This window comes from Carcharhinus amblyrhynchos, chromosome 17 (genome assembly GCF_965287045.1).
Source record: "Carcharhinus amblyrhynchos chromosome 17, sCarAmb.v2.hapA, whole genome shotgun sequence".
Classification (NCBI taxonomy): domain Eukaryota; kingdom Metazoa; phylum Chordata; class Chondrichthyes; order Carcharhiniformes; family Carcharhinidae; genus Carcharhinus; species Carcharhinus amblyrhynchos.
In genome coordinates this window covers 1,698,866-1,718,715 of record NC_137340.1, presented here as the reverse complement: position 1 = coordinate 1,718,715, position 19,850 = coordinate 1,698,866, and the positions used below count along the sequence as shown (strand labels likewise).

Sequence of the window (19,850 nt, the reverse complement as noted above, 5' to 3'; positions counted from 1 at the left end):
TCATCTATATAAATGGTAAATAGCTGAGGCCCCAGCACCGATCCCTGGGGCACTCCACTAGTCACCAACCGCCAATCCGAATAGCACCCATTGACACCCACTCTCTGCCTCCTATTTGACAGCCAATCCCCTATCCACGCTAACACCCTACCCCCAACTCCATGCCCCCTAACCTTCTATAACAACCTCTTGTGCGGCACCTTATCAAATGCCTTCTGAAAATCAAGAAACACCACATCCACCGGTTCCCCTCTATCCACCGCACTAGACACATCCTAATAGAATTCCAATAAATTCATCAGACACAACTTCTCCTTAATGAAACCGTGCTGCGTCTGCTTTATCAAACAATTCTCCTCAAGATGCCTCACTATTTTCTCCTTAATTACAGATTCAAGCATTTTACCTACAACAGACGTTAAACTAACCGGCCTATAATTCCCTGCCTTTTGCCTACTACCCTTTTTAAACAACGGCGTAACATTAGCCGTTTTCCAATCTTCCGGCACTTCCCCGGAATCCAGCGAGGTTTGGAAAATAATCATCAAGGCATCCACTATCACCTCTGCCATTTCTTTCAGAACTCTTGGATGCATTCCATCCGGTCCTGGGGACTTGTCCACCATCAGTCCCTCTAGTCTGTCGAGCACTGCCTCTGTAGTAACAATAATGTCATTCAGGCCCTCCACTCCTACCATCTTTCCATCGTTAACACCCGGCAAACTATTCACGTCCTCCTCCGTGAAGACCGAAGCAAAAAAGTTATTCAAGGCCTCAGCCATTTCCTCATCCCCCACCACTAAATCCCCCCTCTCATCCTCTAAGGGTCCAACATTCACCTGAGCCAGCCTCCTCCTTTTTATATATTTATAAAAACTCTTAATATCCTTTTTTATATTTAGCGCTAGCCCAGCTTCATAGTTTATCCTTCCTTTCTTTATCAACTTCTTTGTCATTCTTTGTTGATATTTAAACCTCTCCCAATCCTCTTCTCGCTCACTACTCTTAGCCACTCCAAACGCATCAGCTTTTAATTTAATACTCTCCTTTACCTCCTTCGTTATCCACGGCTGAAGTTCTGAACTAGAAAAAGGCCACATTTGATGAAATGAGAAGGAATATGGGAAGTGTGGATTGGCACAGGTTGTTCTCTGGTAAGGATGCAAATGGAAAGTGGGAGGCCTTCAAAACAGAAATTCTGAGAGTGCAGAGTTTGCATGTTCCTGTCAAGATTAAAGGCAAAGTAAATAGGAATAAGGAACCTTGGTTCTCGAGGGAGATTGTAACACTGATTAAGAGGGAAAGTGAGTTGTATGAAATGTACAGGCAGCAAGAAACAGATCAGGTGCTCGAGGAGTATAAAAAATGCAAGAAGCTACTTAAGAGGGAAATCAGGAGGGCTAAAAGAAGACATGAGGTTGCTTTGGCAGACAGAGTGAAGGAGAATCCAAAGAGCTTCTATATGTATGTAAGGAGCAAAAGGATAGTGAGGGATAAAATTGGTCCTCTTGAAGACCAGAGTGGTAGACTGTGTATGGAACCAAAAGAGATGGGGGAGATACTAAATGGGTTTTTTGCATCTGTATTTACTGAGGAAATGGGCATGGAGTCTATGAAAATAGGGCGAACAGGTAGGGAGGTCATGGAACCTTTACAGATTAAAGGGGAGGGATTCTGACTGTCTTGAGGCAAATCAGAGTGGATAAATCCCCAGGACCAGACAGGGTATTCCCATGGACTTTGAGGGAGGCTAGTGTTGAACTTGCAGGGGCCCTGGCAGACATATTTAAAATGTCAGTATTCACGGGGGAGGTGCCAGATGATTGGAGGATGGCTCATGCTGTTCAGTTGTTTAAAAAAGGTTCCAAAAAAAATCCAGGAAATTATAGGCCAGTAAGTTTGATGTCGGTGGTGGGCAAGTTATTGGAAGGTGTGATAAGGAATAGGATCTACAAATATTTGGATAGACAGGGACTTACAGGGAGAGTCAACATGGCTTTGTGTGTGGTAGGTCATGTTTGACCAATCTATTAGAGATTTTTGAGGAGGTCACCAGGAAAGTGGATGAAGGGAAGGCGGTGGATGTTGACTACCTGGATTTCAGCAAGGCCTTTGACAAGGTCCCTCGTGGGAGGTTAGTTAGGAAGGTTCACTCGCGAGGCATACATGGGGAGGTAGTAAATTGGATTATACAGTGGCTCAATGCAAGAAGCCAGAGAATGGTTGTGGAGGATTGCTTCTCTGAGTGGAGGCCTGTGACTATTGGTGTGCCGCAGGGATCGGTGTTGGGTCCATTGTTGTTTGACATCTATATCAATAATCTGGATGATAATGCGGTAAATTGGATCAGCAAATTTGCTGATGATATAAAGATTGGAGGTGTAGTGGACTGTGAGGAAGGTTTTCAAAGCTTGCAGAGGGATTTGGGCCAACTAGAAAAATGGGCTGAAAAATGGCAAATGGAATTTAACGCAGACAAGTGTGAGGTATTGCACTTTGGAGGGACAAACCAAAGTAGAACGTACAGGGTAAATGGTAGGACTCTGAAGAGTGCAGTTGAACAGAGGGATCTGGGAATACAGGTACAGAATTCCCCAAAAGTGACGTCACAGGTGTATAGGGTCATAAAGAGTGCTTTTGGTACATTGGCCTTTATAAATCGGAGTATCGAGTATAAAAGTTGGAGTGTTATGGTAAGGTTATATAAGGCATTGGTGAGGCCAAATTTAGAGTATTGTGTACAGTTTTCGTCACCTAGTTACAGGAAGGATGTAAATAAGGTTGAAAGAGTGCAGAAAAGGTTCACAAGTATGTTGCCGGGACTTGAGAAGCTGAGTTACAGAGAGAGATTGAATAGGTTAGGACTTTATTCCCTGGAACGTAGAAGAATAAAGGGAGATTTGATAAACATAGGACATTCCAGCGCAGTACAGGCCCTTCCGTCCTCGATGTTGCGCCGACCAGTGGAACCAATCTAATGACCCTCTAACCTAAACTATTCCAATTTTATCCATATGCCTATCCACTGACCATTTGAACGCCCTTAAAATTGACGACTCCACAACTGCTGCAGGCAGGGCATTCCACGCCCTTACTACCCTCTGAGTAAAGAACCTACCTCTGACATCCATCCTATAACTACCACCCCTCAATTTAAAGCAATGTCCCCTCGTGTTAGCCATCACCATCTGAGGAAAAAGGCTCTTACTATCCACCCTATCTAACCCTCTGATCGTCTTGTATGCCTCAATTAGGTCACCTCATAACCTTCTCTCTAACAAAAATAACCTCAAGTCCCTCAGCCTTTCCTCATAAGACCTTCCCACCATACCAGGCAACATCCTGGTAAACCTCCTCTGCACCCTTTCCAATGCCTCCACATCTTTCTTATAATGCGGCGACCAGAACTGTACGCAATACTCCAAGTGCGGCCGCACCAGAGTTTCGTACAGTTGTAACATGAAGTCACGGCTCCGAAATTCAATCCCTCTACCAATAAAAGTTAATACACCATATGCCTTCTTAACAACCTTATCAACCTGGGTGCCAACTTTCAGGGATCTATGCACATGTACCCCGAGATTTCTCTGCTCATCAACACTACCAAGAGTCCTTCCATTAGCCCTATATTCTGTACTCCTGTTAGTCTTACCAAAGTGAATCACCTCACACTTTTCTGCATTAAACTCCATTTGCCACCTCTCAGCCCAGCTCTGCAGCTTATCTACGTCCCGCTGCAAACTGTAACATCCATCCTCACTGTCTACAACTCCTCCGACTTTGGTGTCGTCAGCAAATGTACTAACCCATCCTTCTACACCCTCATCTAGGTCATTTATAAAAATGACAAACAGCAGTGGCCCCAAAACAGATCCTTGAGGTACACCACTTGTAACTGAACTCCAGGTTGAATATTTCCCATCAACCACCACCCTCTGTCTTCTATCAGCTAGCCAATTCCTGATCCAAACTGCTAAATCACCCTCAATCCCATGCATCTGCATTTTCTGCAGTAGCCTACCATGGGGAACCTTATCAAATGCTTTGCGAAAATCCATATACACCACGTCAACTGCATTACCCTTATCCACCTCTTTGGTCACCTTTTCAAAAAACTCGATAAGGTTTGTGAGGCACGACCTACCCTTCACATAACATGTTGACTATCCCTAATCAATTTATTTCTTTCTAGATGATTATAAATCCTATCCTTTATAATTCTTTCCAAAACTTTGCCCACAACAGACGTAAGGCTCACCGGTCTATAATTCCCAGGATGGTCTCTACTCCCCTTCTTGAACAAGGAGACAACATTTGCTATCCTCCAGTCTTCCGGCACTATACCTGTAGCCAATGACAACATGAAGATCAAAGCCAAATGCTCTGCAATCTCCTCCCTAGCCTCCCAGAGAATCCTAGGGTAAATCCCATCCGGTCCAGGGGACTTATCTATTTTCATACTCTCAAGAATTGCTCACACCTCCTCCTTATGTACCTCAATCCCGTCTAGTCTACAACCCTGTATCGTAGTATTCTCCTCGACTACATTGACTTTTTCCTGCATGAATACTGACGAAAAATACTCATTCAGTGCCTTTCCTATGTCTTCAGGCTCCACGCACAACTTCCCACTGCTGTCTCTTAACTGGCCCTAATCTTGCCCTAACCAATCTTTTATTCTTTACATACCTATAGATAGCTTTAGGGTTCTCCTTGATCTTATCTGCCAAAGTCTTCTCATGTCCTCTTCTAGCTCTTCTTAACTCTCTCTTTAGCTCCTTCCTGGCTAATTTATAACTCTCCAGTGCCCTAACTGAGCCTTCATGTCTCATCTTTACATAAGCCTCCTTCTTCCTCTTCACCAGAGATTCAACTTCCTTAGTATACCACGGTTCCCTCGCTCGAGCACATCCTCCCTGCCTGACAGGTACATATTTATCAAGGACTCACAGTAGCTGCTCCTTGAATAAGCTCCACATTTCAGTTGTTCCCAGCCCCTGCAGTTTCCTACTCCAACCTATGTATCCTAAATAGAACATAGAACACTACAGTACAAACAGGCCCTTCGGCCCACGAGTTGCGCCGATCACATCAACACCTACCAATCTATAGACCTACCTATAACCCCCAATCCCATTAAACCCCATATACTCATCCAGAAGTCTTTTAAAAGACCCCAGCGAGTTCGCCTCCACCACCACTGATGGCAGCTGATTCCATTCACTCACCACCCTCTGAGTGAAAAACTTACCCCTAACATCACTTCTGTACTTTCCTCCCCGCACCTTAAATCTGTGTCCTCTCGAAGCGACCATTTCAACCCGGGGAAATAGCCTCTGAGAATCCACCCTATCTATTCCTCTCAACATTTTATAAACTTCTATCAGGTCGCCTCTCAACCTTCGTCTCTCCAGGGAAAAGAGTCCCAGCTCCCTCAACCTAACTTCATAAGGCATGCCTCCCAGTCCAGGCAACATCCTCGTAAATCTCCTCTGTACCCTTTCAATAGCTTCTATGTCTTTCCTATAGTCCTAAATCTCGCCTAATAGCTTCATAATTACCTCTCCCCCAGCCGTAACTTCTGCCCTTCGGTATATGCCTATCCCTTTCCATCACTAAGGTAAACATAACCGAATTGTGGTCACTATCACCAAAGTGCTCACCTACCTCCAAGTCTAGCGCCTGGTCTGATTCATTACCCAGTACCAAATCCAATGTAGCCTCACCTCTTGTTGGCCTATCTACATACTGTGTCATGAAACCTTCCTGCACACATTGGACATAAAAACTGACCCCTCTAACGTGCTTGAAGTATAGCTTTTCCAATCGATATTTGTAAAGTTAAAGTCCCCCATAACAACTACCCTGTTACTTTCGCTCCTATCCAGGATCATCTTTGCAATCCTTTCCTCTACATCTCTGGAACTTTTTGGAGGCCTGTAAAAAACTCCCAACAGGGTGACCTCTCCTTTCCTGTTTCTAATCTGAGCCCATACTACCTCAATAGAAAGGTCCACATCAAACGTCCTTTCTGCCACTGTAATACTGTCCTTGACTAACAATGCCACGCCTCCCCCTCTTCTACCACCTTCTCTGCTCTGACTGAAACATCTGAACCCCTGAAACATCTGAGTAAAGATGTATGAAATTTTGATGGGTATAGATAGAGTGAATGCAAACAGGCTTTTTCCACTGAGGCTAGCAGAGAAAAAAAAATCAAAGGGCATGGGTTAAGGATGAAAGGAGAAAAGTTTAAAGGGAATAAGGGCTTAAAGGGCTTCTTCACGCAGAGAGTGGTGGGAGTTTGGAATGAGCTGCCGGATAAAATGGGAAATGCGGGGTCACTTTTAACATTTAAGAAAAACTTGGACGGGTTCATGGATGAGAGGGGAGTGGAGGGATATGGTCCAAGTGCAGGTCAGTGGGACTAGGCAAAAAATGGTTCGGCACAGACAAGAAGGGCCAAAAGGCCTGTTTCTGAGCTGTAATTTTCTATGGTTTGCTGCGGACAATGGTCTGTTGAGATTGTGCGGTTGTTCGAAGGCAAGAAGTGGGGGTGTGGGGATGCCTTGGCGAGATGTTAGTCTTCATCGATGACATATTGAAGGCACTGAAGATGATGTAGCATTTCCACTCTGGGGAAGGGTACAATGAAGGGTACTCTGTCTGCTGTGCCCTGTGTTTGTCATGTGAGGACACTTGCGCTCCCAAATAAACCTGATGTTGTGAGACTTCTTATTGTCCCTACTTCTACCAGCCTTGCCCTTCACTCTATGTGGAACGTGCTTAACCTGAAGCTGGTTAACATACTTTGAGAGCTTCCCACTTACCAGATGTCCCTTTGCCTTCCCATAGACTCCCCCAATTAACTGCTGAAAGTTCCTGCCTGATACCATCAAAATTGGAGAGAAGGAAATCTCTCTGCACTTGGCAAAATGACATTACCAGCAAGACAAAGGGTAGAACTCATCAAATAGCAAAGGCAGAAGTATATGGTAGCATAGTAGTTAGCACTGCTTCTTCACAGCGCCAGGGACTCGGGTTTGATTCCCAGCTTGGGGTCACTGTGAGTGTGGAGTTTACACGTTTCCCCGTGTCTGCGTGGGTTTCCTCCCGACGCTCCGGTTTCCTCCCATATTCTGAAACACGTGCAGGTTCGGGTGCGTTGACCCGAACAGGCACTAGACTGTGGAGACTAGGGGAATTTCACAGTAACTTCATTGCAGTGTTACTGTAAGCCTTACTTGTGACTAAATAAATTAACTTCAAAGAGCTAGGAAAATCAAGAACCAATGTTGGACTGAGAAAGTTAAGGAGCTGCAACTCCTCATCAACAAACACAACATTCACAGCTTCTTCAGTGCTGCCAGGGCAATATATGATCCCAACGCTCTAGTCCTCAAACGGAACCCTTCTCAGACAGAATATTTTAAAGAACTCCTAAACTGTGATACAATCATAGATGATAACGTCATAGACTAGAATCCCTGCAGTGCAAAATGTGGCCATTCAGCCCATCGAGTCTGCACTGACCACTGTGTTTGAGGAAATGCCTTCACTCCCAAAGGTGATCTTGGATTCCCACCAAGTGTGGATGAAGTCGAAGCTGCCATTAAACATGGAAAGAATGAAAAAGCCACAGGAGTGGACAGGATTCCAGTGATTTACAAACTTGAAGAGGAGATCATCCTTCATCTCCATCAACTGTCCTTAAATCTTGAAGAAAAAAAATCCCTACCGACCTCAATGATTCAGAAAGAAAACAAAGTGGACTGTGAAAACTACCCTAGAATCGCTTTACTTTCCGTCGCTGGAAAGATCATAGCCTGAATCCTTGCTAGTCACCTTCTCCCAGTCTCTGAAGAAATCCTTGCAGGGAATCCTGCATGGCTTCTGACCAAAGCGTGCAACAATGGACATAATTTTCTCTGCTTGACAACTTCAAGAAAAATTCCAGGAGCAACATCAACCACTCTACATGGCTTTCATCAGCTTGACCAAGGCTTTTGACCCAATTGGAGAGTGTAATGTGGACCTGTGAATGGTCAGCTGTGCAGAAAAGTTCATCAATATCCTCTGACTTCTCCATGACAAGATGTTGCTAACAGTCTTCACCAATGGAAATAGGACAGAAATTTTTGAGGTCAATACTGGAAGCAAGCAGGGGTGCCCCCCCCCACCCCCAACCTTTTCTACATATTCACTACCATCATTATTCACCTTGTCAAGAATAAGCTTCTCAGTGAAGTAGACATCATTTAAAGGATGGATGGAAGGAAAACGTTTCAATCTCAACCGGCTGAAATCTAAGAAGAAAATGACACAGACACTGCTCTGGAACTTCAGTATGCAGATAACGTTGCCATCTCCACTCTTGTAGAATAAAATCTCCACGCCATGCTTGACACCTTTGCAGAAGCATACCAAATGGCAGGGAGTTCCAGTCACCTACCACCCTCTGTGTAAAAAAACTTGCCTCATTCATCTCCATTAAATCTTGCCCCTCACACCTTAAACCTATGCCCCCTAGTAATTGGCTCTTCCACCCTGGAAAAAAGCTTCTGACTATCCACGCCTCTCTTAATCTTGTAGACATTCTATCAGATCGCCCCTCAACCTCTGTCGTTCCAGTGAGAACAAACCAAGTTTCTCCAACCTCTCCTCTTAGCTAATGCCCTCCATACCAGACAACGTCCTGATAAATCTTTTCAGTACCCTCTCCAGAGCCTCCACATCCTTCTGGTAGTGTGGTGATCAGAATTGAACACTATATTGCAAGTGTGGCCTAACTAAAGTTCTACAAAGCTGCAACATGACTTGCCAATTTTTAAACTCAACACCCCAGCCGATGAAGGCAAGCAAGCATATGCCTTCTTGACTATCTTCTCCACCTGTGTTGCCATTTTCCATGACCTGTGTACACCCCGAATCCTGTGCCTATCAATAGTCTTAAGGGCTCTCTCATTTACTGTATATTTCCCTTCACCTCTCATTTAAGATTGATGCAGAGATCCAACATCATATCCAATCTGTGAGCACCGCCTTTGGACACCTAGGGACGAATGTCTTCAATGATCATGACATCCATGGTTATACTATTATCCTTGTGTACAAGGAGTCACCCTCATTGCTCAGAAACTTGGACTACATACTAATGCCACCTCAAGACACTGGAGAGGTATCATCAACACTGTCTGAGATGGATTCTCCAATCAGCTGAGCGGGTCAGGCATATTAACATCAGCATTCTTGAAGGAGCAAAGAGCACTGACATTGAGGCCATGGCCATCTGAAACCAACCTGCAACATGCTTAGGATGCCAGAGTCCTGACTGCCAAAGCAAATCATCTTCACCCACTCAAGGCAGGCTCTTGAACAAGAAAGGACAAAGGAAGCATTTCAGAGATATCCTGAAGGCTCACTTCAAGACATGCAATGTAGATGTCAATGCCTGGGAGACCCTTGCTCATAAGAAATCCACCTGGAGGAACTTCTTGTTTGAAGGGACACAATTCTTTAAGAATACCCAAACAGCAACAGGAGGCACAGAAAGAAAGCCCAAGAAAGGAATCCCAGTAATCTTAAGTCCAAGGGTCAATCCTACATTCCAGAAACACCTGCAAAGTGTGCAGCCAGCAGTGCAACTCTAGGATCGGGCTCATCAACCATGCATGGATCCACAGAACCTGTGAGTAGTGACAGTTATCATTTTTTAATCACTTAATTGGAAGAGGGGGCTAAAGGGTATGTTAGTAAATTTGCTGATGACACCAAGGTTGGTGGAGTATTGGATGAGGTGGAGGGCTCTTGCAGGCTGCACAGAAACAACAATAAGATGCAGAGCTGGGCCGATAAATGGCAGATGGAGTTTAACCCTGATAAGTGCGAGGTGATTTATTTTGGTAGGACAAACTTGAATGTGGATTACAGGGTCAATGGCAAAGTTCTGAGGAATGTGGAGGAACAGAGGGATCTTGGGGTTCATATCCACCGTGAAGAAGGCTTATAATGTGTAAGCATTTATTAAAGGGGGTTTGAGTTTAAGAGCCGTGGGGTTATGCTGCAACTATATTGGACCATGGTGAGACCACATTTGGAATATTGTGTGCAGTTCTGGTCACCTCACTATAAGCATTGGAGAGAGTGCAGCGGAGATTTACCAGGATGCTGCCTGGTTTGGAGGGTAGGTCTTATGAGGAATGGTTGAGGGAGCTGGGGCTTTTCTCTTTAGAGCAGAGGAGAATGAGAGGTGACTTAATAGAGGTTTATAAGATGATGAAGGGGATTGATAGAGTGGACGTGCAGAGACTATTTCCTCGGGTGGATGTAGCTGTTACTAGGGGGCATAACTATAAGGTTCATAGTGGGAGATACAGGACAGATGTCCAAGGTAGATTCTTCACCCAGAGAGTGGTTGGGGTGTGGACTGCACTGCCTGCTGTGATAGTGGAGTCGGACACTTTAGGAACTTTCAAGCGGTTATGGGATAGGCACATGGAGCACAGCAGAATGATAGGGAGTGGAATAGCTTGATCTTAGGTTTGAACATAGCTCGGCACAACATTGAGGGTCGAAGGGCCTATACTGTGCTGTACTATTCTATGTTTCTATGTCACCATAGCGTGTGGCTGACAGGGAGGAAAGCTAATGTGGACACACAGATTTAATATACATAACGTGCATTTCTATAGTAAGTTATGATCTGAGGCACTTCATAGCCAGGGTGGCACAGTGATTCTCACTGCTGCTTCATAGCGCCAGGGACCCAGGTTCAATTCCAGCCTCGGGTCACTGTCTGCATGGAGTCTGCACTTTCTCCTCAGGGTCTGCATGGTTTCCTCTGGGTGATCTGGTTTCTTCCCACAGTCCAAAGATGTGCGGGTTCAGTTGATTGGCCGTGCTAAATTGAACCTAGTGTAAAGGGGGTTAGCAGGCTAAGTGAGTTTTATGGGAATAGGGCCTGGGTGGGATTGTGGTCGGTGCAGACTCGATGGGCCAAATGGCCTCCTCTTGTACTGTAGGGATTCTATGATTGCTGATAATGTAGTTTGAGGTATAGTCAATGTTGTATTGTAGGGAAAAGCAGCAACGAACATGCACAGAATAAGTGAGGGGAGTGACCATATGTCTGTTTTAATGGTGCTGGATGAGGGATGGATGTTGGAGAGGACTCTGGAACTTTTCTTAAAGTGCAATCCAATGAGAGTGGCAGTGCTATTTTAAGGTTAGCACTGTGCCCACTGAAGTGTCAGCATAAATGATGTGCTCAAGTTTCTGCACTGGCACTTGAGAGCTTAAGTGCCAGAATTATCATCGAGTTAAGTCAATTTAAAACATACGTTAAAAGGAGAAACTGTTGCTTATACTCCAGATCAAGTGTGTGCATGAAAGAAGTTCAGTTGATGTAGTTTCCATGGATTTTAGCAAATCTTTCGACAAGGTCCCACATGGGAGACTGATTGAAAAGGTTAAAGCATGTGGAATTCAGGGAAACTTGGCAAGGTGGATCAGAAACCGGCTAAATAATAGGACACAAAGGTTAGTGGTAGAATGAGTAACTGGTGGCTCATGTCTAGTGGTGTACCACTGGGACTCTTATTGTTTGTTATATACATAAACAATATAGATGGAAACGTGAGAGTAAGTTTCCAAACAACACCAAAATTGGTAAGGTGGTTAATAGTGAAAAAGATGGTTGCAAGCTACAGGAAGATATAGATGGGTTGGCCAGATAGGTATAGAAGTGGCACATTGTATTTAACCCCAAGAAGTGTGAAGTGATGCACTTCGGCAGAAGAAACAAGACAAGGGGATACTTAATGAATGGCAGGACAGTGGGAAACTCAGAAGCGCAGAGGGATCTTGGGGTCATTATTCACAGATCCCTGAAGTCAGCAGAGCATGCGAATAGGATAGTTAAGAAAGCATATGGGACACTTTGATCAATCGTGGTATAGAATATAAGAACAAGGAGGTAATGTTGGAGTTGTAAAGAGTGTTGATTAGGTCACAGCTGTAGTATTGTGTACAGTTTTGGGTCACCTCACTATAGGAAGGACATGATAGCTCTATAGGGAGATTCATCAGGATGTTGCCTGGGATGGAGCATTTACAACATAGAACATTACAGCACAGGACAGGTCCTTCGGCCCTCGATGTTGCGCCGACCAGTGGAGCCAATCTAATGACCCTCTAACCTAAACTATTCTAATGTTATCCATATGCCTATCCACTGACCATTTGAACGCCCTTAAAGTTGGCGACTCCACAACTGCTGCAGGCAGGGCATTCCACACCCTTACTACCCTCTGAGTAAAGACCCTACCTCTGACATCCACCCTATAATTACCACCCCTCAATTTAAAGCTATGTCCCCTTGTGTTAGCCATCACCATCCGAGGAAAAAGGCTCTCACTATCCACCCTATCTAACCCTCTGATCATCTTGTATGCCTCAATTAGGTCACCTCTCAACCTTCTTCTTTCTAACGAAAACAACCTCAAGTCCCTCAGCCTTTCCTCATAAGACCTTCCCACCATACCAGGCAACATCCTGGTAAACTTCCTCTACACCCGTTCCAATGCCTCCACATCCTTCTTATAATGCGGCGACCAGAACTGTACGCAATACTCCAAGTGCGGCTGCACCAGAGTTTTGTACAATTGCAACATGACCTCACGGCTCCGAAATTCAATCCCTCTACCAATAAAAGCTAACACACTGTACGCCTTCTTAACAACCTTATCAACCTGGGTGCCAACTTTCAGGGATCTATGCACATGTACCCCGAGATTTCTCTGCTCATCAACACTACCAAGAGTCCTTCCATTAGCCCTATATTCTGTACTCCTGTTAGTCTTACCAAAGTGAATCACCTCACACTTTTCTGCATTAAACTCCATTTGCCACCTCTCAGCCCAGCTCTGCAGCTTATCTACGTCCCGCTGCAAACTGTAACATCCATCCTCACTGTCTACAACTCCTCCGACTTTGGTGTCGTCAGCAAATGTACTAACCCATCCTTCTACACCCTCATCTAGGTCATTTATAAAAATGACAAACAGCAGTGGCCCCAAAACAGATCCTTGAGGTACACCACTTGTAACTGAACTCCAGGTTGAATATTTCCCATCAACCACCACCCTCTGTCTTCTATCAGCTAGCCAATTCCTGATCCAAACTGCTAAATCACCCTCAATCCCATGCATCTGCATTTTCTGCAGTAGCCTACCATGGGGAACCTTATCAAATGCTTTGCGAAAATCCATATACACCACGTCAACTGCATTACCCTTATCCACCTCTTTGGTCACCATTTCAAAAAACTCGATAAGGTTTGTGAGGCATGACCTACCCTTCACAAAACCATGTTGACTATCCCTAATCAATTTATTTCTCTCTAGATGATTATAAATCCTATCCTTTATAATTCTTTCCAAAGCTTTGCCCACAACAGAAGTAAGGCTCACTGGTCTATAATTCCCAGGATGGTCTCTACTCCCCTTCTTGAACAAGGGGACAACATTTGCTATCCTCCAGTCTTCCGGCACTATACCTGTAGCCAATGATGACATGAAGGTCAAAGCCAAACGCTCTGCAATCTCCTCCCTAGCCTCCCAGAGAATCCTAGGGTAAATCCCATCTGGCCCAGGGGACTTATCTATTTTCATACTCTCAAGAATTGCTAACACTTAATTGCTTATGTACCTCAATCCCGTCTAGCCTATAAGAACATAAGAAATAGGAGCAGGAGTAGGCCATCTAGCCCCTCAAGCCTGCCCCGCCATTCAATAAGATCATGGCTGATCTGTCGTGTCTCAGTTCCACATTCCCGCCCTCTCCCCATAACCCTTAATCCCCTTGCCTATCAAAAACCTATCAACCCGTGTCTTAAATATATTTAGCAAGGCAGCCTCCACCACTTCAACGGGCAGAGAATTCCAGAGATTCACCACCCTTTGAGTGAAGAAGTTCCTCCTCAACTCCGTTCTAAACCGCCCCCCCCCCCCCCCCCCCACTTTATCTTGAGGCTGTGCCCTCTAGATAAGACTGTATCTCAGTATTCTCCTCGACTACATTGACTTTTTCCTGCATGAATACTAACAAAAAATATTCATTTAGTGCCTCTCCTATGTCTTCAGGCTCCATGCACAACTTCCCACTACTGTCTCTGACTGGCCCTGATCTTGCCCTAGCCAATCTTTTATTCTTGACATACCTATAGAAAGCTTTAGGGTTCTCCTTGATTCTATCCACCAAAGTCTTCTCATATCCTCTTCTAGCTCTTCTTAGCACCCTCTTTAGCTCCTTCCTGGTTAATTTGTAACTCTCCAGTGCCCTAACTGAGCCTTCATGTCTCATTTTTACATAAGCCTCCTTCTTCCTCTTCACTAGAGATTCAACTTCTTTAGTACACCATGGTTCCCTCGCTCGATCACTTCCTCCCTGCCTGACAGGTACATATTTATCAAGGACTCGCAGTAGCTGCTCCTTGAATAAGCTCCACATTTCATTTGAACCATAAGGAAAGACTAGATAGGCTTGGATGGTTTTCTCTTGAGCGGAGAAGGCTGAGGGGGACATGGTTAAGGTGGATAAGATTATGGGCAGATAAATAGCGTGCAGCTGCTCCCCTTGGTTGAGAGGTCAATCATGAGAGGGGCATAGTTTTAGGATGAGGGTCAGGAGATTCAGAGGGGATTTGAGAAAAATCCTTTTCACTCAGAAGATTGTGGGAATGTGGAATGCACTGTCTGGGAAAGTAGCAGACGCTGGAAATCATACAACCTTTAAAAAATATTTGATGGGCACTTGAAATATCTTAATATTCAAAGTTATGGGATAAGTATAGGAAAACGGCTTTGCGCCCCATTAGCCGGAGATACTGTTGGTGCAGACTTAATGGGCTGAAGTGTACTGTATGACTAAGTAGATCAGCCTCTCGAGCTTACTCTGCCATTCAGTAGGATCATGGCTGAATTTCAGTCTCAGCTGCAAGAAGTTACAAGTATCTCCTTGTGCCTTGACTGCCTCAGGGTACACAAATCTATCAATCTCTGGATAGACTAAACTGAGTAAGAAGTCTGACAACACCAGGTTTAAGTCCAACCAATTTATTTGACAGTAAACTCATAAGCTTTCAAGGTTTCCCTCTTCGACTTAAACCCGGTGTTGTCAGGCTTCATACTGTGTTTACCCCAGTCCAACGCCAGCATCTCCACATCATAGACTAAATTGGATAGACTAAATTATAATCCTGAGTTCAGGGTTCCAAACCATCTAAATAAAGACATTTCTAATTTCCTCAGTCTGAAATGGTTGACCCCTTATCCTGAGGCTGTCATCCCTGGCCCCTAGTTCTAGACTTCTCAGCCAGGCAAGCATCTACCCTGTCAAATCCCTTAGGAACTTATGTTTCAATAAAATCACTTCTCTAAGTTCTAGGGAATTATAGGGACAGTCTACTCAATATCTTCCCAAAGGAAAATCCTCTCATTCCAGTAAATCTTTGAAGCATTTCTTGTGAGGAAAGTACACTTTTGTTTAGATAAACTGTACCCAGTATAATGGGTGTGGTTTTACCAAAGTCCTACCTAATTGCAGTAAGTTTTTTATATACGCCAGTTAATTTTTAACAAGGGCAACATACACTTGTTTTCCTAATTTCTTGCTGTACCTGCATGTCAAATTAGTGATTTGTGCAAAAAACAGTTTTCCATGGTTACTAGTTTCTCACCTTTAAACCTTTTCCAAAAAATTATTTCACAGGGTGTGAGTGCTGCTGGTTAGGCCAGCATTTATTGTCCATTGCTAACTGCCTTTGAGAAGGTGATGGTGAATTGCCTTCTTGAATTCCTCAGGATAATGTCTTAGGCTCAACCATTTGCAGTTGCTTCATCAGTGACTTTCCTTCAATTATAAGGCTAGAAGTGGCAATGTTCGTTGATGATTGCATAACATTCAGTACTAGTCGCGACTCCTCAAATACTGAAACAATCATATTAAAATGCAGGAAGAGTTGGATAGTATCTGGGCTTGGATTGATAAATGCAAGTAACATTTGCACCACACACTTTCCAGGCAACGACTATCTCCGACAAGAGGGAATCAAACCATTGTCCCTTGACATTCGATAGCCAAAACCCCCATTATCAACAAGCTGTGGTGTAACATTGACCAGAAGCTGAACTGAACCAGCCATATCAATTACGTGGCTACAAGAGCAGATCAGGCTAGGAATCCTGCAGCCAGTAACCCAACTCTTGACTCCCCAAAGCCTGTCCACTGTTTACGTGATACAATTCTGTTGCTGGCAGCTCCAACAACACTCAAGAAGCTCAATATCATTCAGGCTTTGATGTGCTCAAAATCAGGAAACTAGAGTAGCAAAATTATCCACATTTTCACAATGCTCAGCAGTAGCAAGGGTTATTGACTCACCACCACTAAATATGTAATTGTAAGGTATTAAACAATTTAAAATACACTGGTTAATATTTTTGGTAAAATAGTTGGGGAATTTGATACACACATGCAACATATTTACTTGATAACACCATTAATTTCCAGGCTGATGGAAGTTATTAGGTCTTACATTTCAGGATTTCTTTCTTATAATGCAATCATTTTTTTACAAAATGATTTCTACCTAACTTGTTTTGCCAGCAAAACAAATAAAGTTTTCTTCACAATCAAAGAACAAAGATAACAACAAGTGTTAAGAACAAAATTTAGACTTTGGACATGGTAATTACTGGCTTTTATGTACAGCAGGAGTTTATAGCTGAAATATATGCATGACTTAACTGGAATGATTTCACTTTATGTTATTATTATTCATAAAATACAATCTGAATCTGAATGTAGTATTCAGGGGGAAATGTTCAATTAACTAGGTAGAAAAACCACAAAGAAAGTTAGCTATAAATTAGGCACATTCCACCTTGAAACATTTTTCCGATCAATGCCACTAAGAAGTAAACACCAATAAAGCCAGCATACAAAAACAAAATGAATAACTTACCACTTTAAGAAGGCACAAGTTGTCCCGTAGAGATGCTAGAACACCAATAAAAGACACCACAAACATCAGAATCCCCAACAAAATGAGAATTATAGCTGGAGCTAGAAAAGCACTTTGCAGCGTCTTGTATTTCTGCCGTTCAACTTCTGCATATATGCCAATACACAGGATGAAGCCTCCGATCAACTGAAAAATAGGAAACAATATCAGCACAAGTAAAATTGGACCAAAAAATCTTATATTGATTTCTATGGAGCTTTTTAATGTTTGTAGAAAGACAAATTCGATCGAAAAGTTTAATACCCCTCTTATATTTTGGGACACTGTGAGCAAACCTTCCCTACACTCCAAAAAATCTGGAGGTTTTTTCAACATTTCTTTATCATACAAATGGTCACATAATTCCTGCACACGAACTAATACCTTTGTGGGATGGCACGATGGCACAGTGGTCAATACTGCTGCTCACAGCATCAGGAACACAGGTTCAATTCCTAGCTTTTGTCACTGGAGTCCGTACCACCTTCTTTTGTCTGCATGGGTTTACTCCGGGTGCGCCAGTTTCCTCCCATAGTCTAAAAGGCGTGCTAGTTAATTGTATTGGCCACACTAAAATTCCCCCTCAGTGCAGCCAAACAGGCGTTGGAGTGCAGCAATGAGGGAATTTTCACAGTAACTTCATTAGTGTTAATATAAGCCTGCTTCTTACTAACAAATAAACTTAATTTGAAGCCATGCAGTCATCCTACATAGTAGCAGAATTTATGTAACTGTTTTGTTACGATGTCTGCTATTCCAGAAGGTGGAACCTCTTGAACATTAACAAATACTGTATAGACTTTGACTGTTCCAACTTATTTACAATTAATTATCTGATTTATGGCAACAAGTGTATGGTGCCAATATTTTAATGTTCAAACAAAATTGCATAGAAGCTTTGACTTACCAGTTAAGAAAGCTGCCTGGGGTTCTCTAGCATGGTTTACCACAAGCCTACCTTCACAGGTCAAAATACACGTTGGAATTCTTACAGTTCCATTTGTTATATGATTGGGCTCACTGACAATCTTGTAAATAGGGCCTGTGCCATTTGCACACTGTGCAAGCTTGATGCTGAAGTAGAGCACACCAAAGACATTCTGAAGGATGATGGCTACCCAGGTTATTTTGTGCTGTATATCAAACTCATGAATGGGCACAAGGCCATTACTTTTGGTTCAGTGCCCAATTTATCTTGATTATCTTGGAAGGGCAAGGTATCTCAAAAATCTGAGCAATGGGTGAAGCTAGCTGCTTGACACTGCTACTATACAGTAGCAACATATGGTATCCACTACTCATAGCATGCTGCCTTCAGACCAAAAAGAGATACTGACTGCCACACAAATGAGAAATGTGGGGTATGAATTTCAGAGCCAGTGTGATGTGGGTTATATAGGCCGTACATTACAAAGACTGGCAAGTTTTTAATCAAATGGCAAGTCCCAGCTACTGTTCGGGCAATGCACAGATCGTACCTAACCAGCCCATGCTTGCAAAATTTAAACAGTGCCCAACATTTAATGTGGTTCTGTGACTGGGCAATATTTGCTAGATAATCCTCAGTGTGCTAAGAACTACACTGCCAACCAATTTAAGAGTGTCAGTTGGGTACAAGTGGGATGCATCTGCATTACTGAAACCAAGGACTTGCTCTTTGCAGACAGAAAAAAAACGCATACACACTTTGCATCTCATTCAGCTAAATAAAGTGACAGCAACTCACTAATTTATTCCCCAGGGCAATGTTTTGACCAATCAGGGTCAAGCTGCCTGGTCTAAATTTCAAACAATGTTTGGCAATTATCTGTCGGTCATTGTCAACTGGTGCATTTTCCCACGGCAACGTCAACATATCAGCACTTATTTCTCATACCATATACTTTGTTGTTTTCTCCTTTTTTGGTATTACTATGAAGTGTCCTGATGAATCAAGTTGAAAAGCTTCAACATGTTTCTTTTTCTCGGCAATACTCTGTACTGCCAAACGACAGAATAATTTACAATTACTTTGCTTGAGTTTTTCTCTTGGTCTTTCAGGACACCTGCTCTAGCCACATCTTTTCTTCCTTTTCTTGCTCCATCGCCACTCCTGGAATTCTTCTGTCATTCATTCTCTTCTGATTTTCAACATTCTTTTTTCTGTCCTTGTCCCACCCAGCTCTTTGATTAAATCCCACTACATTTCAAACCTTTCCCAGTTCTGGTGGAATATCATAGACAAATATTAAATCTGTTTCTCTCCACAGATAACCTGTTAAGTAATTCCAGTGTTTTCTATTTTTATTTCAGACTTCCAGCGTCCACAGCATTCTGCTTTATAATTAATTAGCAACAACTTTTCAACTTTAATATAGAAAAAAATCCTTATGCAATTTGGAGATCCATGAAAAAATAGAGAGCGAACAAGGGAAAGTTGGGGAGGTAGTGAAAGAATTAAGTTGGAGATATATCTTAAGAGGCGGAAGTACGTGGAACCATGCAAGAAGTATGAAGTCCAAGAGACTGTAGCAAAACTATCAGCGGTGGGTAAAGAGAAGGCATGCACAAGAACCTTTGAAGTCATAAAAATTCAGGCATCTAAGATTGGGTTGTAGTCCTGAGAAATTATTTTAAAAAAGGGAAGGCTAAAAAGAAATTAAACAGGAAACATAAGAATTTTAAATTTGGGGAGTTGGGGATTTAAAAAGCCAACAGGGATGGGGTGAAGGATAAGCAGAATTTGATGCTCATTAGAATATGAGCAGCACAGCTGTGGCTGACTTTATGGAGGATAGAGGTTGAGAGT

The 19,850-nt window shown here is 43.2% G+C and overlaps 1 protein-coding gene across 3 annotated transcripts in view; it reads right to left on the bottom strand.

The window, feature by feature from the left end:
• The window catches only part of tspan15 (tetraspanin 15), a 129,750-nt gene that overhangs the window by 84,180 nt on the left and 25,720 nt on the right, over positions 1 to 19,850 (bottom strand). For all 3 annotated transcript variants that reach the window (XM_080205379.1, XM_080205380.1, XM_080205381.1), the window contains exon 2: positions 17,024 to 17,209. In XM_080205379.1, the coding sequence (XP_080061505.1) occupies positions 17,024 to 17,209 (186 nt within the window). The remainder of the gene's footprint in view (positions 1 to 17,023; positions 17,210 to 19,850) is intronic.